General features: G+C 36.7%; 3 protein-coding genes across 6 annotated transcripts; all 3 read left to right on the forward strand.

The window, feature by feature from the left end:
• The first annotated feature begins 3,532 nt into the window (after positions 1-3,532).
• On the forward strand, positions 3,533-9,338 carry LOC122034554 (magnesium transporter MRS2-F-like). Of its 4 annotated transcripts, XM_042593851.1 has the most exons (7): positions 3,536-4,143; positions 4,489-4,731; positions 5,366-5,494; positions 6,419-6,552; positions 8,586-8,718; positions 8,834-8,966; positions 9,048-9,338. In XM_042593851.1, the coding sequence occupies exons 1-7, from the start codon at positions 3,733-3,735 to the stop codon at positions 9,110-9,112; spliced, it is 1,248 nt and encodes a 415-aa protein (XP_042449785.1). In that variant the 5' UTR covers positions 3,536-3,732; the 3' UTR covers positions 9,113-9,338. The 4 variants fall into 4 exon arrangements, with proteins under 4 accessions (XP_042449786.1, XP_042449784.1, XP_042449785.1 ...); XM_042593850.1 differs by having other exon boundaries at positions 3,535-4,143; positions 8,834-9,338; XM_042593853.1 differs by lacking the exon at positions 8,834-8,966 and having other exon boundaries at positions 3,538-4,143; positions 8,967-9,117.
• A 2,443-nt stretch (positions 9,339-11,781) lies between these two features.
• LOC122034617 (alpha-(1,4)-fucosyltransferase-like) lies at positions 11,782-16,666 on the forward strand. The gene is made up of 3 exons (XM_042593931.1): positions 11,782-12,363; positions 15,392-15,565; positions 16,006-16,666. Exons 1-3 carry the CDS (start codon positions 11,884-11,886, stop codon positions 16,573-16,575), a joined length of 1,224 nt encoding a protein of 407 aa, XP_042449865.1. The 5' UTR covers positions 11,782-11,883; the 3' UTR covers positions 16,576-16,666.
• Positions 16,667-17,929: 1,263 nt separating this feature from the next.
• Positions 17,930-19,110, forward strand: LOC122034460 (myb-related protein Zm38-like). The gene is made up of 3 exons (XM_042593722.1): positions 17,930-18,250; positions 18,344-18,473; positions 18,580-19,110. Exons 1-3 carry the CDS (start codon positions 18,118-18,120, stop codon positions 18,863-18,865), a joined length of 549 nt encoding a protein of 182 aa, XP_042449656.1. The 5' UTR covers positions 17,930-18,117; the 3' UTR covers positions 18,866-19,110.
• The last annotated feature ends 7,961 nt before the right edge of the window (positions 19,111-27,071 follow it).

The raw sequence follows: 27,071 nt of genomic DNA on the forward strand, positions 1-27,071 counted from the left end.
GGCTGGTTAAAGTCGAATGACAGCATCATTCAGATGAGGAGGCTACTTGGGAGCTCGAGGATACTATCCGAGCTCGATACCCCCATCTTTTCGCTTGAGGTATGTGATTTAATATACCGTTCAGCATTGATACTTTCTATTTATTGTTAGTACTTGCTGATGATAGATATGAAATTTGGGGACCAAATTTTTATTAGTGGGGGAGAATGTAAAATACCGGAAATAGGCAAATATTAATAAGGGAATTTTCCAGAATTTTTGGAAATTTTTTGAAAATTTTTCGGAGCTCGTACGGACGAGTTAGCGGGGATAAAAACGTGGCCCGGAAAAGCCTGTTTAGGTTATCCTGTTTTAATGAGGAAAAGTTTTATTTTCTTTTCCTTTTTCTTTTCTTTTTCTTTTTCTTTTTCTTTATTTTCTCTCCTTACTCGTGCTGTGCTCTCACCCGCGTGCCGAGCCCTCGCCGCGCGGCCGACTCCTCCAAGCCCTAACCGCCGGCTGCAGCGGTTTCCTTCTTCTTCCGTGAACAAAAGTCGAGCCTTTTGTCTTCCTCTTCTCATCTTCTTCCTCTCTGCCGCCCTCAATCACCTGTGCCCTAGCCGAGCTTCCTCCTGCCGAGGCTGCGCCCTAGCATCCTCTCCTGCCACCACAGCGACGCCGCCGAGGACTCGGCTCCTCTTCCTTCCCGAGCCGCACCGGACGACGCCACCACTTGAGGCTGAAGGGAGCAGTGCTGACAGTGCTGGCGCCGTATCTCTGCAGTGTCGATCTCTCCCCGTGCCCTAGGTCTTTCACCGGCACATCTCTGCTCAGGTGGTTTCCGGCCAGGAGCAAGGAGGGTCAAGTCTTAGTTCTTCCTGCTTGGTCTGATTGTTAACAGCAAGGTAAAAGATTAGGTGGTCAAGGTGGGTTGTGGTTTGATGTGCGATCCCATTTATTGAACTCAACATGATCTCATCAGTGGGAAGGATTTCAGCAGGGGGATTTGGTTTCGTGGGGACTTCGTTTGGTTCTAGCAACACTCTAGTGAGCAGTTCCCTTTGTTCCGGCATCAAGAGGGGCTGTGAATTGATCGTGTAAATTTTGATACATGATGAATTAGGTTTATGTATAGAATTGGATTGGTATTGAATTTAATCCATTGCTTGTTTTGTTACATGGGATCAATTCCATTTCTAAGGAAGGATAAGGTTATTAAATAGGTTTGGAGATTTTTATTTAGCTATATAGCTAAATACAATATTTGTTTGATATCACAGGACTTTGACTCGAGACGGTGTCTCGACGAGGGATCTATTTTGGATACGACCTTTCCTATTGGAGGCGGGTACTTTTAACTTATGTCATTTAATATACATTGTAGTGAATATAACAAATTGCATTAATTATGTTTCTCATTCTGTTTCGGTTAATCACTACCCAAAACTTGATACATTCTTGATTGATTAATTGATTTGCATCTCATGTATACATTACCTGTTTATACATGCTTGTAGGGGTAGTGATATACCATGCTTCACCATGTTCAGGACCTAGGTTTTATACCTTGTGTACCTTTGATTTGATTTGATTCGTTGACCTATGATGCACTTATATATATATATGGATTAGGTCAGGATATCTTGTGATTAGTGCCATGCACCATTTGCATGATTGCATGCTGTGCAATAGTTCACTCCATTATTATTGAGCACATCGCCAATTACATGGATCTGCACACACCACCACTCATGGGTTAGTGGTCGATTCAGGCAGAGTGTGTTGCAGCAGGGACTCTGTTAGGCACCGTTGGTCCGCTCATGGGTAGTGTGACACAACGTGTTATCCGGCAGGGATTCCTCCCCGTCATCGTGTACCGGGAGTTGAGAGCATTGCACTCCCCCATTTATGATTTGGGGTAGGAGGATAGGTGTACTCCGACAGCATCCCGTCCACTCGGTCACTCATCAGGAGTAGTGACGACAGAGTGCACGGTTGTCACAGCTCTACCCACTCGGCCTTACTATTGTGTGAGATGATCGACTGGCGTCAGGGGTGACCAGAACGCATCATTAGCATCATATGCATGATGCATTTATTGCTTGTGTTTGTGGTTGTTGCATTTATATGCTGCATATTGTTTGGATACCTATGTTTGACATCTATACAGGATTTCCATATCACTCGGACTGTTTGTCCTTATACCCAGGTCCTAGTTAGTACAGTATTCTCCTGTTTACTTCAGTTTGCATTTTCCTTTATTACATCAGGAGACTGTATGCATGATTAGTGCTAGGTGTTATTTCCTTACTTTGTATATCAGTTGTACCTGCTGAGTGTTGGACTCACCCCGCCTCCATTGTTGTTATTTTTCAGGTTGATGCTGTCAGTTGCTAGTCCCCTGCAGACCACAAGCTGTTTTTATCTTTTGGTTTGTTATTTAGACTGTGTTAGACTTATTCTGTTTGAGGATTTGAATATTGTATGGACTCTTATGATCGATGGATTTTCGTATGGTTTAGATTTGTTCTACTACATGCCTGCCTGGACGACAGAAGAGGTAAGTTTGTCGGATTTTTGTTTTACGAGTGTAGTTGAGTAGGGTGATTTTTGAGTCAGAGTATTACTGCTTTGTTTGATTATATATGACTGCGTGGATGTTTGTGTGGTTGTGTTTTATTTACTGTTATTATTCCAGCCGCATGTGGCTAAGGTATATGGATATGTAGAAAGTTTCAGATTGTCCGCCGTACAGGGGAGATGCTGTCGAAATTTTTTCGGACAGGGACTCCTCCGAAACGTGACAGGGAAGCTAAAGCATTTGCAGTCGCTACTCTAGTTGATTCCTTTCGGTCTTTGGCCCCTGTTGTAAAATGTGATGTAGTTGCAAGGTACTTGACCAATTTATTTATCAATCGAGATATCTTATTATAATTTAATTAACGTTCATAGCATTGGTGTGTAGTTGCAAGGTACACACCATTTCTACCTCAAGAACTGTCAAGACCATAACATTGAGATCTTGCCATTTTATGTGATGAACGTGTGATTGATAATGGATTTCTATCCGGATAACAGCCGGCTAAGATATTATAACAGGACTAAAAAAACATTTTGAGAGATAAAAATATTTTAAGATATTATTTAATTTAGTCGGATTAAATTTGATTTAATTGAGAGGAAGAATAAAATTATTTAAATTCTATTATAAGGTTATTTTTATCATTTTATAATAATGTGAATTACATTTCCATCAAAAATAAATGTACATCAAACAAGAGAATGTAATCATCCTTGTAATCAAAGATTACATGCATAGTATATAATTATTTTACCAAATATAGTAATATAATCCTGATTACATTACATTACATTATAAGATTGATTACATTATAAATTGGATTACATTACGTCATACCAATTGTAGCCCTAGTGGCCACGATGCATCCTCGTTGCTTCCTTCGTTAATTAACATAACCGAAAAGTGATGGCCCAGCCAGATTTATGGGATTGCTCTTGGGCCCGTTAATGTGTAGTGCCGGATCAGGCCGGATCATATGTCGCAACGGCCTGGCTCTGGTGCGTTTGCCGCCTGTAGGCTGTAGGTTGTCAACCCTCACCAGTAGGCAACGGCGACGCTTCCCGGCATAGCCCTTCCCCAGTCTTGCTCTCCCCGCCCGTCCACCTGCTAAGCGACCAGCGTCGACGTCATGTTGTACTACCAACAGATGCGATCCCTCTGTCCGATTGCTGATGGAGACACGCCGCTCCGAGGCAGAAGGCCCCCTCTCAACTCGCGTTGCCGCCGTCGACGACGCGCCACCAACGCCGCCAGCCCCAACGACCGGGCGAAGGAAGGCTGGTCCTGTTAGGGAATGGTTAGTCGTCTCGGCGTCCGGGTGGTCGTACCAGGAGGAGGTTGGGAAGCACTCGATCATGCGCCGCATGGGTCTCCCCTCCCGCGATCTACGAGTCCTCGACACACTGCTGTCGTACCCCTCCACTATACTCGGACGGGAGCGTGCCGTTGTGATCAAACTGGAGCATATTCGGGTGATCGTCACCGCCACGGAGGTCCTCATCCCCAACTTCAGGGACCCCCTGGTCGCCGCCTTTGTCCAGGATCTCAAATCTAGGGTTTCCACTTCGATCAGCCCCCAACAGGTAGTGTCTAGTTATTTTAATAAGAAATTATGCTTACTGTTTCTGTACTCGTAATTCAAACATTAATCACTTGCAAATTCGGAGTCTTATTCTTCTAAAAAAATGATGAAAACTACGTAACGCAATTTGTTTTAACTATGATCGCTGTAATTTGGATAGCATATGCCCTTCATCAGCATGTAGAAGTTACATTGTCCGAGAAAAATCTTGTCTGGATCATGCATTGCGCTTCTCCATCTTGTGGTTGATTTTTTGATCCATACAAAATTGAGTTGACTTTTTAACTCGTTAATTTGTGCTAATGTTGGACCCTTGGCTAATTGTTGGTCCTCTGTCTTTTGGAAGGATGTCAGCACTTCACGATCTCCTCCATTTCCTGATGTTTGTGTATCACCCACACAGACTGCGAGGGATTCTTCAAATGATTGTATGACATTGCAAACTCTCATGTCAGCTCATGATAGGCAGGAGCCCAGCACCGGGGTCAAAACGGATGAAGTAGTATATATGGGGACAAAAGTTTTACCTTTTGAATTCAGAGCACTTGAAGTGTGCCTTGAATCTGCCTGCAAATTTTTAGAATCAGAGGTCTATTTACTATATGACTAAGTGTCTCTTTCTTATTCTGCTTAAATTTCTATAAAACTATCAAAAGAAAATAACGGCGATGTTTAAATGTTCATTAAAACAAAGGGACAACTGGAGTGATTGTATGATAAACGATTTTCATGTATTAATTATCTGCAATAAATTCCATGCATTGGTCACATTGTGTTAAACTTAGCTATTCTCTTAACTGCTTATCTTAGCTAAACCTCTAACCTTGTGCCTATAAATGAACTATCTCTTGAATTTATACCTTAGTCCATGCTACAATATATCTTTGATTCATAATCTTGTGCCTTTATAGAATTTATCCTCTGATTAATTTGACAGTAGAGTATATTATTTTGGTGATAATTAAAAATAAATAAAAAAAATGGAATAACTCATATATTTTGAAATTCTGATTTTAAAGGAACCAATCATGATAAAAGATTGGATATGAATAAGCTTAAAACTAAATTAGGATTCTCTTCTGAATTTGTCTTCTATTGCATAAAGCATGCTCAGTGGACTTCATAACCCATAGCATTTGTTATGCAGTTGTTTTCAAGTTCTGCACCCCATACACATTCGTTTTACAAATTGCAGTGATCTTGAGTTCTTGTATTCTTTTCAGGCTTCCGAACTAGAGAAAGAGGCATATCCAACTTTAGATGAGTTGACTTCTCAAATCAATTCTCTGAATCTTGAGCGAGTTAGACAGATAAAAAATCATTTGGTTGCACTATCAGTGCGTGTGCAGAAGGTGAAGGGAACTTAGAATTGCAAGACCCGTGTTTGTTGTCATCAAGAATTTCTCTCAGGCTCAGAATAAATTTCCATGCTATGGTGAAAATTTATTCAGGGTGATAGGAGAAAGTTGTCTAACTCCTGTACTTATTACATATTGCTAGAATGAAGGAATGTTGTCTTTACTGAACTTCATTTCTCGGTTTTTACATATGTTTTATCTTCTTGTTCAGATATAGATCTTGGTAACAATAGCAAACACTATGTTGAATGCCCATATCATAAATTCTTTAGATTCATATGTATTGAAAATATTCCAACAGTTGTGGTTCTCAGTCATAGTGTTTTACCATATTTCCGGATGCTTTTTGTCTTGCCATATACCAGAAATTTGAAGAATAACAAACTTCCTCCATGATTGCTTGCTACAATTATTGTTAGCTTGACAAAACATATACTCTTCTATTTACTCTTGTTACATCAATTATTTTATGGTAGCTACCATGAAAACCCTCATTCATCATTTCATTTACATCATGAGTTTTGTCCCCAGGGCGTAGCACAGATGGGGAGTGCATGGTTATGTGGCTGAAAGGTCCAGGGGTCGATCCCCGGGGTGTCACTGCCTGGGGTTAACGTCTCCGCTATGCACTTTCCACCTGTGTACCTGCATTTACCTCCCTCCATATCCGTGGGACCGGCTTTAGGGGGGCCGTTGATGTGGCGGTTCCACATTTTTTTTTTTTTTTATTTAATCTAATCACTTGTATTCATGGAGTACAGAGTGGTAACTTCACTCTCTCTGAGTTATACTTGTTATTATTATCATATTCTCTCATATGTGTTATTATGCCCTTCTAGTGGACTTGAAATGGCAAATTTCATACAATATCCATCATTTGGGTTTTCCATCACCATGGTTTTTGTAAATTTTTAATAGGTAAGGGATGAAATTGAACATTTATTGGATGATGACATGGACATGGCTGAAATGCACTTGACAGAGAAGCTCCTCCATCAGTCGGAAAGGGGATCATCAAAACTTGAAAACTCTGTTGAACCCGATAAAGAAAGGTATGAACATTCTATTAGTATAGAAAAGAGGGGAAGAAGGTGACTTCATTTTATTATCCGTTTCTGTAGTTATTGCACATTCGAAAATAACTGTCAATTCAATATTATCACAGCATAATGTGTTGACCTTTTATCTGTTATAAATCAGCTTCAGTAACTTGTTCCATTTATAGCGCCAGTACCTAAGCAAGCAAGCTTAGAATGGTAATTTGTGAGACTTAAGAGGAATAAATTAGTATCAAACTCTAGATGATAAGAGAACCATTACACTCATATAGGTCTGTAAAATAACTCTTAATAACTTAATATCCAATGACATGTTGGACTAGACATATAAATACTAACATTCATATAATTATCAACTCTATTTCTCTTCCTAATGTTGGAGAGTTAATATTAACCTATGTCCAGCTTTGCACAAAATAGAGTAATTCCATTAAAAAAAAGATAATTATAATAATAACACTACCCCCTCTAACTGCACATGTCATCGATTTAGAAGTATGAGAAAGTCAAATGACAATTGTGTTGGTATATAGAGTGATAATTTAAGGTTCCGGTTTCTTCTCTTGTGACATAAACAAGATGAAAATGTTGAGAGAAACAACTCGATAAAATTTTATATTTCAACCAGAAGGGGTGATTTTCAAATATTCCAAATATTAATGTGGATCAATTTTCACTCCAATAGCCTAAATTTTGAATTTAAGGAGCCGAAACGAACTTAAATTCGAAAATTTTGACCATAGCCCGTGGTTCTAGTTAAAACTACGATTCATCGATCTTCAAAGCTTATTTATGACTCAGAGTCGAAAAATCATTTGTGATCTTGCTTCCTCATAATATTTAGCATTACTACATATGAAATCTTCATTGTGATCTAAATAACCATCCTAACTAGTAACCTAATAAAATAAAGTTTATATTTTACAACTATCCTTCAATTAATGAAACATGAAAAAAGAAAGAAATAACTTATTCCTCTTGGAACACCGTTGCTTTTGAGAAAAATAGTGAAGAAAAGATAGGGAGGAAGAAGCAAAAAAGGAGAGCTTTACCTTCTTCATTATCAACCTTGACTAGTTTTGGTGAGCTCGGCAACGACACAAAGAGAGCAAGGCAAGGCAAAACATGGCTATTCTTGTGATGCCAATAAAACCCTAAAAAACGTGAGAAGAGGGAGAAAATGTGAGGGTTGAGGGTTGATGTTGCGTTTCTTATTTGCCAGAGAAAAAAAAGCAGAAGAAAAGAAAATTCTTGTGCTTTAGAAGAGAAGGTGAAAAAATTGTAGGTTTACTACCGTTGGAGAAAAGAAGGAGAAGAAGCAAATGGGAAAGAAAAAGGAAAAAATAAAAGAGAGATGAGCGAAGGGGTGGCATATGGTACGACGGAATTGCAACGTGCATACTGAAACAAAGGAAGAGAGAAAAATGGAATAGAAGGCTTCCTCAAAAAATATCCTAATTCATTTTAAATTAATCGAATTCATTTAAACCTTAAACTTGGTTCATCTATAACTTATCCAAATCAAATTCAAATTAATCCCCAGTAAAACCAACATAATCCTTATCTCCGCACTTACCCGTTGGATTTAGTTTGAACCCGATTCAATTTTAATTTAGCGCCCTCACTTCACGTCATACGATTTAATTCTTCTGTTTATTATTATATATTTTATTTTTAAAATTTAATACTTAATATTTCAAGTTGTGATATTTTCTAATAAAAGTGGTACCAATGGATAACTTAGGTCGTGGGCTTTCCAAATATGTGATCGATTTTAGTTTCCGGCAACAAACGGTGATGAATTGATCAATTAAAATGATGATGAGAGCTTTCAAATATACAATATTATTTTTTTAACCAAATATGAGAGGGGGCGGTTGCACCCCCTCTTTTCCATGTACTGGAAAACATGTCAAAATGGGTTTAGGAGAGTTCTGAGACGTCTGACAACTAGATAAATGCTTATTATTATGTACTTTTGAGCTGTATTTTAATTTCAGTTCTTTTGTTTTTCTTTCCATTTCCAGTGATGAACTGGAGTCTGATGCTGCAAATGGCAAAGAGAATGCAGGTGGTTTCGACGCTGACATCCATGAGCTTGAAATGCTCTTAGAGGCTTACTTTATGCAGGTTGATGGTACTTTACGCAAACTATCCACGGTATCAATTCTTTTAACTGTAAAGCCAACAACTGAGCTTGTTATTTATCTGAGTTTTCTGGAATTATTAGCTCTGGTGTAATCTTCTAATAACAAACATCTGTGCGTTCCTAAAGCTAAGAGACTATGTCGATGACACTGAGGATTACATCAACATCATGCTTGATGACAAGCAGAACCATCTGCTACAGATGGGAGTCATCCTCAGCATGGCCACCATTCTAATAACTGTTGGCATCCTTGTGACAGGTATATTTGCGATAAACATACACATCCCACTGTACGATTCTCCATATATCACGTTTGAGGAAACAGTGGGAGCTCTTGTAGGAGGTAGCATAATTTTGTTCATAATAGCCATTTGGTGGGGTAGAAGAAGTGGGATACTGCAGTAAAGATATGCTCATCCTGTTATCCGACCAGGTGAGCTAGTGTCTTATTTACGAGTCGAGACCGATTCCACACGAGTTGGAACAGATTTTTTTATTGTTGAAGTTTTAAGTTTTTACAGATTGAAACAGATAATTTCAGGGCAGACATTATTTGTCACGCCTAATTACTTGTATAATTACTTGATTTACTTACTAAGCAAATTATGTGAGCATGTGCCATTTAATTAAATTAAATTTGTGGAGCATTTTACGTTATTCATGAGATGCACGTTCTTCATGGTATGCACAGGAACTGTAAAGCCTACAAGTCACAATCTTCAAATGATGCAAATGACAATGATTATTTTTTCACTATGGACCCGATTAAAATGTAACACCCATGGTACTAAAATATGTTGCTACAATCAAATCTTATTTCATTCATGGATTGATTATATGGATCTTTTTTAATCATTGAATTATATTCTCTATTATATTATTATTTATATTTAAATATATTTTATTTTATTATTGTTAATCAAGTTTTCTTTCATATCATCTTCAACGTCTTTTCAAATTGTCACTTAATAGGTGCAATCTCAATTTTTTTCTAATATTTTTATTTTTTTTATCTTGTTTATCCATACATCCATCTTAAAATCTTCATCCCTATAATGCACATTTCTATTTATGTACGAGTCATATTTCAATATTCAATTTCATATAATATAGTAGATTTAGCTTGGTATTTTTAATCTTAGAAGTATTTTGTAATCGTAAAGAACATTTGATACGTTTTTCATTTCAATCATCTACCTATATTATATACATATTTAAAATTCTCGGTTACATATAACTTGTCATTTTTTATATTAATAATTTTTTTTATTTCATTTATATATTCTATTTTTACTCTATTAAACATAAAAATTTTTACTTTTAAAATTTTTTATTTTTCATCATGATTTAAATTTAGTATCTATTCTTTTGCGGATCTTATCTATCAATATTATCATCTATAAATAATAAATATTATAGTATTATATTTTAAATATGTTCAGTATATTTATCCATCATTAATATAAAAAAAAGGTAAGAACTTAAACACTTAGTTAATGAGAGCGCACACCCCCTCCATCTTCCCCTCTCTCCCTGCCAAAAGACGCATGTAGCCTTCTCTATATTTTTTTTATTTTTTTATTTCATTTAATTCTGATTTAGTTTTAATTTTTAATTAATTTCATTTAAAAATAATTCTCATATAATTATATTTTTAATTTTATTTTTTAATTAATTTAATTAATTATTTTTTATCAATACTTTATTTTTCAATTTTATATAAATTTTATTTAGTTTTTATTTTTTAATTAATTTAATTTATTATTTTTTATCAATACTTTATTTTTCAATTTTATATAAATTTTATTTAGTTTTTATTTTTTAATTAATTTAATTTATTATTTTTTTCATAATACTTATATTTTTCAATTGATTTTTTTAAATTTTATTTTTTTATTAATTTTTTTAATCAATTTCTTTATCCATTTTTTATCAGTTTTATTTTTTTCAATAATTTATTTATATGTTTATAATCTTTTATTTATTTTTAGTTTATATTTAAAATTAAAAAAAATACTACCAATTAATAATGAACACATTCATAACTTAAGAACAAACATATTTTTTTTTCAAATGAAGAGTACATGTAATAATACAAAAAAAACATAAAATCATATAAAAATAGAAATCTTAATCAATATTGCCTCCAAATTCTGCTCCCGATGTATTTGGTGTCCTATAACGAGTGACCCATTTAAAGGGAGAGAAAATTATGACATGTGTTAATAGTTGGATGCGGGTAATTTAAGTGTCAAATTAGGAATGTAATTTAAAGGAAGTGAGTAATTTAAAAATTATATAAAATAAAAAAATTTAAAAATTTTGATAAAAAAATAATAAACAAAATTGATTAAAGAAATAAAACTAAATAAATATTAAAAAATTTAAAAAATAATAAATAAAATTAATCAAAAATAAAACTAAATAAAAATTAAATAAAATTTAAAAAATATAAGTATTAATGAAAAAATAATAAATAAAATTAATTAAAAAATAAAACTAAATAAAATTAAATAAAATTAAAAATATATATAAGTATTAATGAAAAATAATAAATAAAATTGATTAAAACTTTAAACTAAATAAAAATTTTAAAATATATAAGTATGAATGAAAAAAATTAAAAATAAAATTAATTTTAAAAATAAAACTAAATAAAAATTTTAAAATATATAAGTATGAATAAAAAAAATAAAAATAAAATTAATTAAAAATTAAAATTAATTTAAAATAAAAAATTAAAAATTAAAAATATGTAAGTATGAATACATAAGTATGAATTAAAAAATTAAAAAATTAAAAAAAAATAAAAAAATAAACAGGAGATTACATGCGTCTTTTGGCGGAAGAGAGAGGGGAGGTGGAGGGGATGTGCTTTGACCGGGAGGGGGGAAAAGCAATTTGCTAGTTAATTCGTATGAAATCTTCTACTAAAATTAAATTACAACACTTAAATGCATTAAGTGAGAAAGTATGATATTTGTATATATTAAAATGGACATCTTTAAATATTTAGCGTAAAACTTATAAATTCAAACAGAGCTACTTCAGTCCATCACGGCATCATACGTGTGCACGCGTCCGCATACAAGTCTTTCTAAGAAGTCGTCTTGGTAAAATTAGGGGTTGGGTAGTTCAATGGAAATCGGGTGGATTCGCTCTCCTTTCTTCCCCTCATGCTGCTGCCGGTTACATTGAAGCCTATCAATTTCCTCGCCCCCATGCTCGCCTCCGCCCTCTTCCTCCTCCTCCTCTTCTCCGGCTACATCGAGCTCCCCTCCCTCTCCTCCTCCGCCCCCCTCCCCGTCTCCTCCAGTTCTGCCACCGCCGCTGATCGCCCAAAGTTCGCTTTCACCGATCTCACCTCCGCCTTTGATCTCTGGGACTCCCATGTCGGATGCGGCCGATTCCGCGCTGCGCACACAGGATGGTCCGCTAACGCCTCCGCGTTGCAGGCCGGCCGCGCCGCAGGCGATTGCAGGGCGGACGGGGCGAGCCATGTCAGCGTTCTTGTCAAGGGTTGGACTTGGATCCCCGACAATATGGATAATTTATACTCCTGCCGCTGTGGGCTTACCTGTCTATGGTCCAAATCGTCCATCCTAGCCGATAATCCCGATGCGGTTTTATTCGAGAGCGTGACGCCGCCAGCCACGGTAATTGTGCTGTGTTGATGAACAATTCTTTCCATGATAACTTATCTGTGTTTGTTGATTGGTTATTCAGCTTAAATTTTGAACAACAAGTATACCATGTGATCTTTTGGGCAAAGGTTAACTTTAAGAAATCGCTGTTTTTCTCTTTGAGTAACATCTTAGATCTGGTTCAACCTATGTATCGGGCATTCTTGCCAAAGTTTATTTTTATAATTATTTTATCGACTCAGAGTACATCTTGCTTGTCTTTATAAATTCTATTTTGTATCAGTTGTATTTAATACTGCATATTGGGAGTGCTGGATCTTTTATTAGCTCAAAAGACATCTCTTGGTTTGTCTTGCCTCTAAATTGATTACAGCATTTGGCAAAAGACGTTATATGGTTATTCAGTGGACGGTAAGACAGGTATTTTGAGAAATTTAATATTTTCCATAAAAACTTTATATTTTGCATGACGGATGATGCTGATCCATGTAACTTAGTTGTGTCAGTGGAGATATAAGAGGCTTTCCTTGAAGAGATCGTTCAGGATTATTTGATAATGGTTTGAGTCTATAGTTTCCTTGAAGGGTTTTTTCTGTCAGTGTCTAGGTGATACTATCCATTAAGATAGTTTAAGGTTACAAGTTCTCAAGTTCACTATATAGGCAGACTTATGAACCTTCCTCACTCATGCTCTATTCGTCATGGAATATGCAATTTCATAATGAACTAAAAAATATTGTTTTTGTTTTGACAATTGAAAATATTCTCCGTCGAAGAAAAATTCATCATATTCACTACTTAAATATCTGCAAAATGATCAGAGCTACAAGGTTTTTAAGAAAATCTAGATGCAAGATTTCTTGTTTTAGATGTTTGCTTGTGTACACTCCTTCATGGCATCTCTAACTCTAGCAAAGTGTACATGGTCACGTCATTTAGAATGGGATAGGTTCCAAGTTATACTGTGAATCTACAAGGCTAAGAGTAGCTATAGTCCATTATTGATGTGGTGTGAGGTGTGAATTATGAACTCATATTCCTTTATGCCTACACAATCAAGTTAGACATTTTTTTAGTTCTAGAGTCTTGTTAGATGAAAATTTCGTGTTAAATCTCTTTGTGCCTTGATTTCAATATTTTGAGTGATTGGGCCACTAGACTTACATACTGCACACATGATAAATGAAGAACATCAATTTTAAAGATTTTATCATTGAAACAAATATGGTTAATCTTGGAATTGCATTCTATTTCTAACCATGATGGATGACATATCACATGATGCTACACTAGTAAGCTTTGACAATTGTATGATGTGTCATTAGGTAATCATGTTCATGGTCCCAAATTTCGTTCCGTGCCGGGCGGAACAGGCGAAATTTACCGTTCCACCCGTGCACCGAAACCGGCATCGAACTAGGGAAGATTTCGTCGCGTCGTGCGTCGCTCTTCGTCGTGCGGCAACATGGACAACGTCGCCAGAATCTTCCCGTGCAGCCGGAAGCGTCGCAGGGCGCCAAACGCTCGTCGTCGTGCGGCAACATGGACAGCGTCGCCAGAATCTTCCCGTGCAGCCGGAAGCGTCGCGGCGCGCCAAAGCGTCGGAGGCGACTGAGGCGTCGCGACGTGACGTTTCTGGCGGCGTCGCGGGCGTGGGCGCGGGCGAGTCGCGGTTTCGGCGTGCGTACTGTGCAAAATTCATTTTGCAATTTAAATAAATCAAACAATTCCCATTCCCACTTAATTGTGATATTTTAAAGAGGCTTTCATAAACCCTAATTAAATTATCCTAATAAAATATAAAGAAATAATTATTTTTTTTTTAAATAAGAAATTTTATTAAATAATATTCTGAAATTGTTTTTATTATTTTAAAAATTCTAAAAAAATTCAAAAATTCTAATAAATCAAATTTTTATTCTTATATATTTTTTATATTTTTTTTACTGTTTTAATATTTAATTGATATTCTAATTTTTTATTATTTTAAATATATATTATTTAAACTATTAATTAATTAATTAAATAAATAGTTAATTTATATGATTATTATATATAAAATAGTATTTTGTATTAATTTATATAATTATGATTATTTAATCTGGACATTGGAGAACTATAAAGGTTATCTAAGTAAAATATTACAAGAATCATTGCTTCTATTTAACATATTATATTATGATGTATCAATTTTAATTAGAGTTATTTATACATCAATTGTTTTTTTAAAAAAAAACTATATTTAATTATTTTTTATAACAATATTAAGTTGTTTAATAATGGAGAACTTATATAAAATCAATATATAACTTATTTTTAAATTATATACAATAAATATATTTATTTAATAATTACTATATATATAAATAAAAAATACCGAAACTGTATCGGCACGGCACGATACGATACCGAAACCGTATCATTCCGGTCTAGAACCGAAACCCGGGTCGAAATTTTAAACCTTGATCATGTTAACATAGATTGTGTTGAATTTATTATTCCAAGGATAAACACATACCAAAAAATAACTTGTAAACAAACATAGAGTGTGTCGAACCTAGTATATATTTCTTTGGCAGGAACTAGTGCTTGTTCTTGTAAAAGCATTAACGGATCTTGTTTGTTGCACCGATCAATTTTGATGTCATATACATTTATACTTTGAATCTGTTCATTCTGGATGTGTAGTATGGAGACAACTTGTTTCATTTTGCTCATTGGGATTTTAGCTTAAGGCGATATTTTTGTTCTTGCAATTCTGCTTCGCTTAATTTGTGCTAAATTTTCTTGAAACTTCAATGAGCTAATGGATGTATCAGTCTGACAATCCATATCATATTGGTAATAAATAAATCAAGAGAAGTTTTCATTATTAAAAAGTTCAGTGGGTACTGCTCTTCTCATATTATTTAGATATGTATGCATACTCTTTCTTTACTATCCTTTTTTATTTTCCTCTCATGTGTGCATCTACATACTTGCTGTAACCACTTGAATTCCAACAATAGTTATTGGTTTCTAAAACATATCTGTTGTACAGAGGAAGAAAGGTGATCCACTCCGTGTTTATATGGATCTTGAAGCCAGTAGAAAACCTTCAGGATTTGAGGATATTTTTATTGGTTACGATGTCACGGATGATGTTCAATCCACATATGCTGGGACTCTTTTTCACAAGAGTCGTAATTACCATGTGTCCTCTCAGAAAAGGAAGGTAAGATATCACCTCACACTTCAAGATCTTTATTTCTGATCATGCAGCAATCCCTCAGTTGTGATACTTCATCTGCTACTTCAATATCATTATGCTATAGGGATATACTGTTTTATGGCATGCAAGTGGTGACCTACCTGTGTTTTTAATGTTTGCTTGAATGTAACAATTTCTTCTCATTCCTAAAGGATGGAATGTGTTTCAAGCATCAAACTACTTGATAGCACATGACTAAAAGCGATTCTCAATGGAGAGATCCTAAAATTGTATGCAATATGCTTGACACCTTGTGATGCACAAAGACTGTTGAATATTCATATGGCTGTTAGTTATGATTCTAAAAAAAATAAAACAATATATTTGTGAGGGGACATCGTTATCAATGTTGCATTTATTGCTGAATTTTGATCCGGTTTCTTTCACTGCTTATATTGTAACAGGATGTCCTGGTGTACTGGTCTTCTTCTAGGTGCCTTCCCCAACGAAACCAGCTTGCCATGAAATTCTTTTCCCTCGTTACTCATCATTCATTTGGCAAATGTTTGAACAACGTCGGAGGCCCTAATGTTGCACTCTCTCTCTACCCAGAATGTGCCATGGGTGACAAGTCAGTTCCTCAGTGGTGGGACCATCTACATTGCGCCATGTCACATTACAAGTTTGTCCTCGCCATCGAAAACACCATGACTGAGAGCTATGTTACTGAGAAGCTCTACTATGCTCTTGATGCCGGTGCAGTGCCCATCTATTTTGGAGCACCTAACGTGTGGGACTTCATACCTCCAAATTCGATAATAGACGCATCCAAGTTTAGCTCTCTAGAGGAGTTGGCTTCATATGTAAAAGAACTAGCGGAGGATCCGATTGCGTATGCAGAGTACCATGCCTGGAGGAGATGCGGTGTGATGGGAAATTATGGGAAGACTCGAGCCACCAGTCTCGACACATTACCATGTAGGCTGTGTGAGTTTGTGAGCGGGAAGGGAGGGAGGAGTGCAAGAGCAATTTAGTGTTGTGATTATAGGCCTTCATTCAGATGTGACTGCCATAAGCTTTGTACTAATACTTCCACGAGTAGATTTCATAGGTTTCTTTTTCTTATGCTCTTTAGATTGATCTTATAGTTGTGGCAATCAATCGTTCTTCCACAAAGAGAACTAAATTAATTTATGCTGGCAAAACAATTCAATTGAATAAGAAAATATTCTCAGTTCACTTTTGTTTTCAGTCTCTCGAATTATGCCATGCCTTTCTAGTTTCTAATACAAAGATTAGAAAGTCAAGCCATCTCTATAAACAATTAATCATATGAGCTGATTTTAATCATGTCAATACCGTGGCACACACTAATCTCACATAAAATAGTGGCTAAAGTCGTACATCTAACTATTATTAACATCATCATGTCTCACTCTCATCCATCTGTTTGTTTCAATGAAATAATTAGGAAAGAAATTATAGCCCATGAACATTTAGTAGGAAAATAAATAGGGTACAAACCTAATTAATTTTAACTATTTGGAAGAATAAACATTTGACAAATTCATTAATTGAGAAGTATCCAAGAAGCCAAAAGGCATGCCATTCCCAATAGTCCCATGGTGAGCTGTGCATAATTTTTCACACCAAATAGGAAAGTAGCTGGTAAATAAAGATCAAATTGTACCACATTTGACGGATGCCTTGTGACCCTTCTTATCTTATTCCCACAATACACACAAACAGTGAAAGTGAGGCTTTCTAGAACCACTAAATATGGAGAAGATGGGTAGGACAAAAATCAAGAGTTTTTTTTTTTTAATCATTACACCACATGAGATTTTTTTTTTTTTAATGAAAAGACCCCACACCCGTAAAATAATAAAGTTATCTTCAAATAACTAAAGTATTGGATCGATTTTTATTTTTTGATAAGTAGATTTTAAGTTTAAATTCTAAATTGATAGGACAAACTTAACATATTTAACAATATTAATATTATAATAGTTATGATTTTATTATTGTTATTATAATTTATATAGTAGTAGTTATAAAATCGTATAATATGGATTTATTATATATTCATATAATTAGCTGACCTATTAATACGTATGGCATGGGGTAATAATGTAGGATAGATGGACACTCACGTGATTATTTGAATAAGGAGGGGCTAGAAGTAAAATGTTTTTTCAAAAGACAGGATAAATATATAAATCCAAATTTTTTTATAGAATAAAATAAATAAAGAGGAAAAAAGCAGTAGCTTCACACAAAAAAGTAACCCTACCTAACCCATAGTTACCCCTACTTTATAGCCATAACGCATTAATGTCACTAAAACAAACAAAATGAGTCAAACAACCGAAATGATTCAATTCCAAGTCTATTTTCATCTTTCCTTTCTCTCGTATAAATCCACTGTCATCCCTTTTCTCTCTCTCTCCCTCCTCCTCTGTTCCAATTTGTCAAACCATTTTTCCTCCCTCTTTCTTCACCTTCTTCTCTAATTTCTTCCGTCATTTCTTAAGTTTTTTCTTCCGTCGACTTTAATCGATCTGTGTGTTTGAGGCATGGGTAGGTCTCCATGTTGTGAGAAGGCTCACACCAACAGAGGAGCTTGGAGCAAGGAAGAAGACCAAAAGCTCATTTCCTACATCAAAACCCATGGCGAAGGTTGCTGGAGATCACTCCCTGAGGCTGCAGGTTGAATGTTCAGTTAATTTCACTCCATTGCTGATGCTTTATTAATATGATATATACACTTTCTTTTTCTTTTTTTTTGTATATATTTTATAGGTTTGCTTCGTTGTGGGAAGAGTTGCAGACTGAGGTGGATAAACTACCTTCGGCCCGATCTCAAGCGTGGCAATTTCACCGTGGAGGAAGATGAACTCATCATCAAATTGCACGACTTGCTTGGAAATAAGTATGCATTCTCGATGATTAATATTCTTCTTTTAAAAAATAGCAGAAAGTACTTTGGTTAATTAGTTCTTGCATGAGCAGTGGTTGTGTTGTATTAATTGGGTTAGGTGGTCTGTAATAGCTGCGAGATTACCAGGAAGAACAGATAACGAGATCAAGAACTATTGGAACACGCACATCAAGCGGAAACTCCTCGGCCGCGGCATTGATCCTCAAAACCATGGCCCGATCAATCACGTTACCACCTTGGAACCCCATCGAGCAGTTGTAATCCAAACTATGAGCAAAGGAGCTGCCGACGACGAAGACGCCGCCGCTACTGAGAAAGGAGGCAGAGAAAGAGATAGCGCCCTTGAGCTTGATCTCAATCTTTCTATAGGCCTGCCTCGCTGAACTAATTTAGGAACAAACAAGCACACTCCATTTGCCCAACTAATTTTGAAGGTAGATGACCTTCTTTGATTTGCCTATCCGAAAAATCTAGAGTGTCCATTTTGGTTCCATGCATGCAAACTGGTGAAGCTTGTAACTGCCTAAGTTCCTACAATAATCCACATGTATCAAGAGCTCGGATCTCTGATTAATGTGATTTCATGATGGCTTTAATGCTTAGTTACATTGTGATTGAGCCTTAAATATGTAAATTGTGGTCAAGATTAAGGTGATAAAAAATGGCGTGGAGGAAGGAATTGCGTCATCGCAAATGACACCTTAGTTCCATATTTTTTTTGGTTGGCTTGTGTGGCTGATCTAACTAAAAGAGATAAAAGAGAATTATTAGAATTTATCGGATCAAATCATCAAATTAAATTAATTTTAGGATTATTCTAATAATTCTGTTATAATTATTAGAATAATTCTCAGAATAATTTTTAGAATTATTCTGTTATTTATTAATTGGTTAATTGATCAAGTACTTGTTTAAACCCTATATATTGTATTGTCTTGAGGGCAAGTATCGATAAACAATAAGATTAATTATTACTTTCATATTTTTATCTTCTTTCTATTCTTCTTTTAACATGGTATCAGAGTCATCATCCTTCGTTCATTCTATTTCTCTTAATTCTCCCACCATAACCGTGTCTGCCTTCTTTCACCGCTTACATTATCACGTTTCTATTTCCATTCTCTTAGTATTATTATTTTTCTCTTAATTAATCTTTTCTTTCCTCTCTCCTGTTTCTCTTCTCTCTCCCTCACAAATCCTCTTCCTTCCTTTTTCTGTCGCCGCCCAAGACAAAAGAGGAGTTTCTTTTCTTTTTTTTTTTTTTTTTGAAACCGAAAAACAAGACGACAAAAGGACTTCTCCTTTTGTGCTACCGCCGCTATCCACCGAACACCGGCCAAATCTCGACGTCGACAACAAGTAGTTGCTCCAACAAAAGCTTCTATTTCCTCCAAGGGGAGTTTCTCCAGGCGAAAGGCCCCCTTTCCGGCGATCCAGTCTCTCTACAAGATAAGTTATTTTACTTTAGATGTCAAATACTCAATACTATCAATGAGGCCAAAAACAAAATTCAGTTCGATGTCAAATTTGTCGCATCATTGGTCATACTGAAAATCTATGCCCTAAAAGACTTGATTGCTCTGGGGTAAAATGTCAAATTTGTCACATCATTGGTCATCCGGGAAATCTATGTCCTAAAATATTTGCCTCAAATTTCATTGGCGGTTCTACAGCCTCAAGATAACCGTCTATTTCACAAGCATATCCTAAAGCTCTCTCATTTGTGCCTACTTGCAATAAAATCCCAGAGTTTTCATCTACTGATTGGTATATTGACACTGGAATAACTCATCATGTCACATCGGATTATAATATCCTTAAAGACGTAATGTCATATTATGGCTCAGATACGGTTCAAGTAGGCGATGGCTCAGGTTTGCAAATTGCTATTCTTGGAAACACATATATTCATTTATCTAATCGAACTTTTCACATGCGCAATGTCTTTCATGTTCCATCTATCATTAAAAATTTACTTTCTACCCGTCAGTTTTGTCTTGATAATAATGTCATTTTTGAGTTTCATCATAATCATTATCTTATAAAAGATAAAGGAACAAATGCTATTATGTTTCATGGGAGAATAAAAAATGACGTCTACTATCTTCAAAGTTCTTCAATCAAAGCTTTTGTTGGTGAACGCACAAATAAACCAGCTTGGCATGCTCAACTTGGTCATCCTTCTCTTCATATTGTCCAGTCAATCATCAATAAATATGGTTTACCTACTTCCATTACCTCCTGTCCATCTCATTTATGTAGGGTCTGCATGGAATCTAAAAGTCATAAGCTACCTTTCTATTCATCAGATTATGTTTTTAATTTCCCACTTGAATTAATTCATTCTGATATTTGGGGTCCTGCACTTGTTTTATCTAACCAAGGTTTCCAATATTATGTTATCTTTATTGATCATTTTAGTAAATATACTTTGCTCTATCCTATGAAAAGAAAATCTAATTTATTGGATATATTCTGTAAATTTCAAAATCAAGTTGAACGATATTTTAATCGTAAAATACTTTCTTTTCATTCTGATTGGGGAGGTGAATATCAAGCTCTCCATCGTCATCTTGTCTCTTGTGGAATTGTTTATCGAGTCTCTTGTCCTCACACTCCAGAACAAAACGGCTCTGCTGAGAGAAAACATAGACACATAGTCGAAACTGCCTTAGCTCTTCTTCATCATGCATCAGTTCCAAGTAAATTTTGGGATGAAGCTGTTACCACTGCTGTATATCTCATAAATCGACTCCCTACTCCATTGCTCAATCATAAATATCCTTTTAAAACACTTTATAATCAAACTCCTAATTACACTTTCCTTCGAATTTTTGGTTGCGCATGTTATTCATGGTTACGTCCCTACTCTAAACACAAACTTGACTCGTTCACTATAATGTGTTTTCCTTTGTTATAGTAATTTGCACCATGGTTATCGTTGCTTACATATACCAACAGGTCGAATTTATATTTCACGACATGTTACTTTTGATGAGGCTCTATTCCCTTTTTCAGTATCTTCTTCAATCTCTCCTCCAGATACAGATGACACCTTCTTAATACCACCTAATATTGTCAGAAATGATGACATCCTAGGTCCTGCTCCGCTCTCTAATAACTCCCCTATACTATCAAAATCACCTCAGGATGCTGCTCCAATCTTGGAGGCCTCGCCAGTCGAAGATAATATGCTCTCTAGACTCTAGTTCTGGATCCTCGGATAATGCAAGTCCGTCATCTACATCACCATGTCAGTCTACTTCCTCATCACCATCAACAAGTGATTCAGATGATAATGCTCCTTGTCACATGCTTCCCATTAGTGACATTTATGAACATTGTCCACCAAATGCGACTCGATATCCTCTTCCACGGGCTCTAGTGGTCTCTTCAAAATCTATTGAACCAACTTGTTTTACGCAAACAAACAAGGATCCAAATTGGCGTAGTGCAATGGCTGAAGAATTTGATGCACTTCTTCGCAATGGAACATGGAGTCTAGTTCCACGCACTTCCTCAATGAATGTTGTGGGCTCTAAATCGGTATTCCGTCTTAAGTATCAAGCTGATGGTTCTCTTGAACGACACAAAGCTCGACTTGTAGCCAAAGGTTTTAGTCCGCAACCAGGTATTGACTTCAATGATACTTTTAGTCCAGTCATCAAGATTACATCTGTCAGACTATTATTATCGATAGTTGTTAGTTCCAATTGGCATGTATGCCAATTGGACATCTCAAATATATTTCTCCATGGTCATCTTGAGGAAATTATATTTATGGAGCAACCACCTGGGTTCATTCATCCATAATTTCCATCTCATGTTTGCCAACATATCTTGATTTTTGATCATTGACAAAGGCCACATTTCAAGTTCTGGAATTTTCAAAACACACATCAAACTTTTATATTTCCTATAGAGTACATTTGTTTCTCATTTTACTTCATCCGTCAACTACTATGGTATCATATTCAAAGAATAATACCACTATACTATTATATTTCAAGTAACAACACCACTATGATTTTGATTGTTAAGCATCACAATGACACTGATTTTAGGATTTATGAAGTATCCAAGTGATGTTAAATTTTAAAATGCAACACAAATGCGATGTTAGTTTTAAAAAATCAACACTACAATGGTAATGTTCTTTCAAATCCAGTACCACATTGGTATTGTTCTTTGAAATCTAGCACCACAGTGGTGTTGTTATTTGAATACAACATGACAGTGGCTGACGAGAAAGTTAAAATCAGAAACAAATATACCTAACTTTTTGTGCGTGATGACTACTAATATGACAGGTGTCATTCAACATGTTTTTTAGTTTTTTTTTCTTTCATCTTCATTGCCCAACTCTTTGAATTGTGACATTTTCCCAGTTGACATTCTCTGAAATTAGGTTTTTCCTAGTTGTGACACTGCCCTCACCGCGACATTGTTCCTCTCTGTGAGACCCGTCCCTCGTCGCCACCTATGGCCATTGCCACTGGACATCATTCCTCGCTGAGATATCATCCTTTGTCGGGAGTCGCTGTCCCTCTCCATGAGACGTACCCATCCCACGCTGCCACCCGTGGGCACCGTCGGCAGACGTTCCTCGTCGTCGGCCTATAAGCACTACCGTAAAACACCATTTGGTGATTGAACTGTGATCTAAGATCGATCCGGCGAGCATTTTCCTAAATATTCAAGGTTTTGCATCTATTTAGTCATTTGGGATGTTTGTACATATTCTTCTTCTTCAAATCTATTTTTTTTGTCTATATGATTGAACTAAATTCTAAGCTCAGATATCATTTTAGTTCACTTTTATTCTATTTGATCTCGAGTTTATTTTTGTGGCTACTATTGGTGGAATTTTACTCCAGGTATTATTTACTTTTGATATTTAGCCAAATAAATTTAAGTTAGGCAATGTTGATAATCTAATATAAATATTGAGTAAGTAGATACAGAGGAAAGCTCAGGTATGAAGACTTAGCAAGAAAAGTCCAAGAAGATAGTCTTGGCGGATAAAGTCTCAGAGCGTGGCTCTTGGCGGTGAAGTCCCGGAGGTGCGGCCTCTTGGCGAAGGAAGACTTAGCATGACGAAGCCAAAAAAAGCACTTGAAGGCAAGCACAAGGATGAGGAGTCATGGGCTTAGAAGCATCTTAAGGGCATGAGGCTGATGGAAGATGCTTAAAGGTACAACTTTAAGTTAAGGGTTTGATTCAAGTATGAAAAATCATGCTTGAAGGTACCACTAGTCGACTGATACCCAATATCAAAGCAAACTAAGAGTTGTGGTCGGCTACCAGTTGACTAACACAAGTATCAGTCGACTGGTATAATGTCGTTGGACTGATGACATACAGAATCCCCATAGATTTTGCACAGCACAGTAGCCATTACTTGTTACCAGTCGACTGATGTTTTCATCAGTCGACTGGTGATCGGAGTTTTTCAGTCTGGAATATAAAAGACTTGAGGCTTGGAGAGAAACATCAATGATGCAAAAACACTGTTTAAGCTTTCCAAGTGATCTCCACGCTTCCATACTTTCAATTGTTAGGACCAAAAGTAGCTAGAGGGGGGGGGGGGGGGTGAATAGCTCGTCGCGTTCGCTCGTTGCTCGACGTTGCTTGCCGTTGTTTGTTTCTTCAAGAATATGCAGCGGAAAATACATAAACAAACACAAACACGCTAACACTAGGAGTTTACTTGGTATCCACCTCCAACGGAGATGACTAATCCAAGGATCCACACCACGCACACACCCTCCACTATGAATAACACTCCTTTATGGTAACTACCAAAGGCGGAGAAGCCTTACAGCACTCTCAATACAAGAAGAAGAAAGGGAAATACAAGATAAGCAAAAGCTTACAAGATGTGCAGTAAAAACCCTAACCCTAACTTCTCTTCTTGTTGTTGATCCGCCTCTTGACTTGGAAAACCTCCAAGATCCTTCAAGAACTGGCGATCTTAGCTTCAAGAGCGCTGTGGAGGAGTTGGCGAGAGATCTGGAGTGAATCGGTGAAGCGATACCGAAGGAATCGTGCGCCTGCGGCCTTTATCGACGCCAACGGTCGGATCCCGATCGATTCGAATGTTCCCAATCGATCGGGGAGGCTTTGGATCGATTTACGGATCGATCCAGAGCGCCTCGATCGATCCATGGATCGATCCAGCGCTTATCGGGCGAAGCAGCCGCGTCCCAATCGATCCATGGATCGATTGGGACATCTGGATTGATCCACGGATCGATCCAGAGGCTCTCTGTTCGCTAGGAAAGGCTTGGATCGATCCACTGATCGATCCAGTACTTGGTTTTTGCCCAAAACCAAGTCTCAAGCCTACCAAACCAACACCCGGTCAACCTTGACCTGTTGGTACACCATGCCCAGCATCCGGTCACCCTTTGACTGCTAGGACTTCCCACCAAGTGTCCGGTCAATCCTTTGACCCACTTGACTTTTCTACGTGCAGTATCCGGTCAACCCCTTGACCTACTTGGACTTCCACCGGATGTCCGGTCAACCTTGACCCATCTGGATTTCCTCATGCCAAGTATCCGACCAATCCTTTGACTTCACTTGGACTTCACTCACCAGGATGTCCACCTGGCTTCACTCACCAGGACTTTCACCTAGTTTCACTCACTAGGGTTTTCCATCTGCCTAGCTTCACTCACTAGGACTTTCCATCCGCCTAGCTTCACTCACTAGGACTTTCCATCCGCCTAGCTTCACCACTAGACTTTCCAGTCAAGTATCCGGTCACCTCCTTGACCTACTTGACTCTTCTTCAATCAATATCTTATTGTCAAACATCTAAACTCAAACCAAGACTCAGCTTGGTCAACCAGGTCAACCTTGACCTGAGGGATGTTGCACCAACAATCTCCCCCTTTTTGATGTTTGACAATACCACAATAACACTTACAATACCACATGTAAGTTAAGCTAATCCCATAGCCTCATTCTTCATGCCACTAGGTAATGAACACATAAGTGAGACTCTTCATTCTCCCCCTAAGAGGGCAAACTCCCTCTAGGTAATGAAAGCCTAACTTACTCCCATTCACAAGTCCTTTCATTCTCCCCCTATTGGCACACATCAAACCCCCTACTGATAAAACACATCAACCCATCTTTGGGCACACATCAACCCATGCCCCAATTTTGGGTATACATCAACAAATCCATTTGTTGACAACTCTCCCCCTGAAGAGTTGCTCATCGTTGTTCACAACATCACTCGTTGTGATCAATACGATAAAGAAGGTCCCATACCCTTCATTCATCCTTAACTTCTCCCTCATTGTAGACAAATACTCAACCCTGAGCATTTTCTAACCACGTGAGTTCCCACTTGAACTAATGAGGATATCCACTCCCCATTTCAAGTTCAAAAAACTCATACATGAGCATTTTCCTTAAAAGAAGGTTAACCACCTTCCAAGGTTCATGAAAAATAATTTTCATGCCTTTAAAGAGTCCCTCCCCCTAAAGACATGGTGGTAACTTCTGTCATTGCACCAACAATGACTTGGAATCCCTAAACCTTTAGGAAACCCAAATTTAGAAGTTTTGAGGTTCAAATATTCAAAATTTGAAACAAACCTCAACCTAAACTTCAACTTAGCCTTCCTTAACCAATCCATCCTTGTTTTCACATGAAAACACCCGTTTTATGTATACAAATGTATTTTTAGGGGTTTGGAATGGTTACCTAGACTAAAATAGGTTTAGACTGCTGAAATCAGGCCTTCCCAGCCAAAATCAGCATCCTGGATCGATTGGAGTTGGGTTCCAATCGATTCAACCTATTTGAATCGATCCACTGATCGATTCAGGATGTATGGATCGATCGGCTGATCGATCCAGCGAGCTTCTGTTCACAAGAGTTACCTTCTGAATCGATCCACGGATCGATTCAGGCACTCCAATCGATCCATGGATCGATCGGAGCTCTGATAGTTGCTGAAATTCCATTTCAGTCAACTTCAGAAACCCCTAGAGAATTCTACAAAAATCCAAAAATCATGAAATTTCGTGTAGACATTATTTAGGACATACTTAATCATGGAAAAATAGTTTTCTATGAAAATACATCATATTTTCAAAGATTGACCCAAACTTGAAAACTTGCAAAAACTTTAGTGTTTTCTTCAAGTTTGTGTCTAACTATTCAATGGTGATTACTATAAAAAAAATTGCCTTCACCAAGGTTTTCCAAAAACATTTTAAAAACATTTTCAAAACCAATATCCCATCATGTTCCTTGGGCATAATGCACATGACTTGTACATTAGCTTTCCCAATGATGGGAAAACACATAACTATGTGTTTTGATGAACCTAATGTTGGAGCAATCTAGTGACCCTAGGTTTTGATGTTTGGGCAAAGGTTTAAGTTAGGTTTATTGTTGTATTTGATATGCAGTGTGAGTGTACAGGATACAGGTACAACAAGGAAGTCCAAGTGTGATCTTGGCAAAGGAGGAAAGTCCAAGGATGAGTCTTGGCGGTGTAAGTCCAAGCATGTAGTCTTGGCAACGTAAGTCCAAGTGTAACTTGGCAATGGATGAAGTCTCGG

This window comes from Zingiber officinale, chromosome 11B, assembly GCF_018446385.1.
Source record: "Zingiber officinale cultivar Zhangliang chromosome 11B, Zo_v1.1, whole genome shotgun sequence".
Lineage (NCBI taxonomy): Eukaryota > Viridiplantae > Streptophyta > Magnoliopsida > Zingiberales > Zingiberaceae > Zingiber > Zingiber officinale.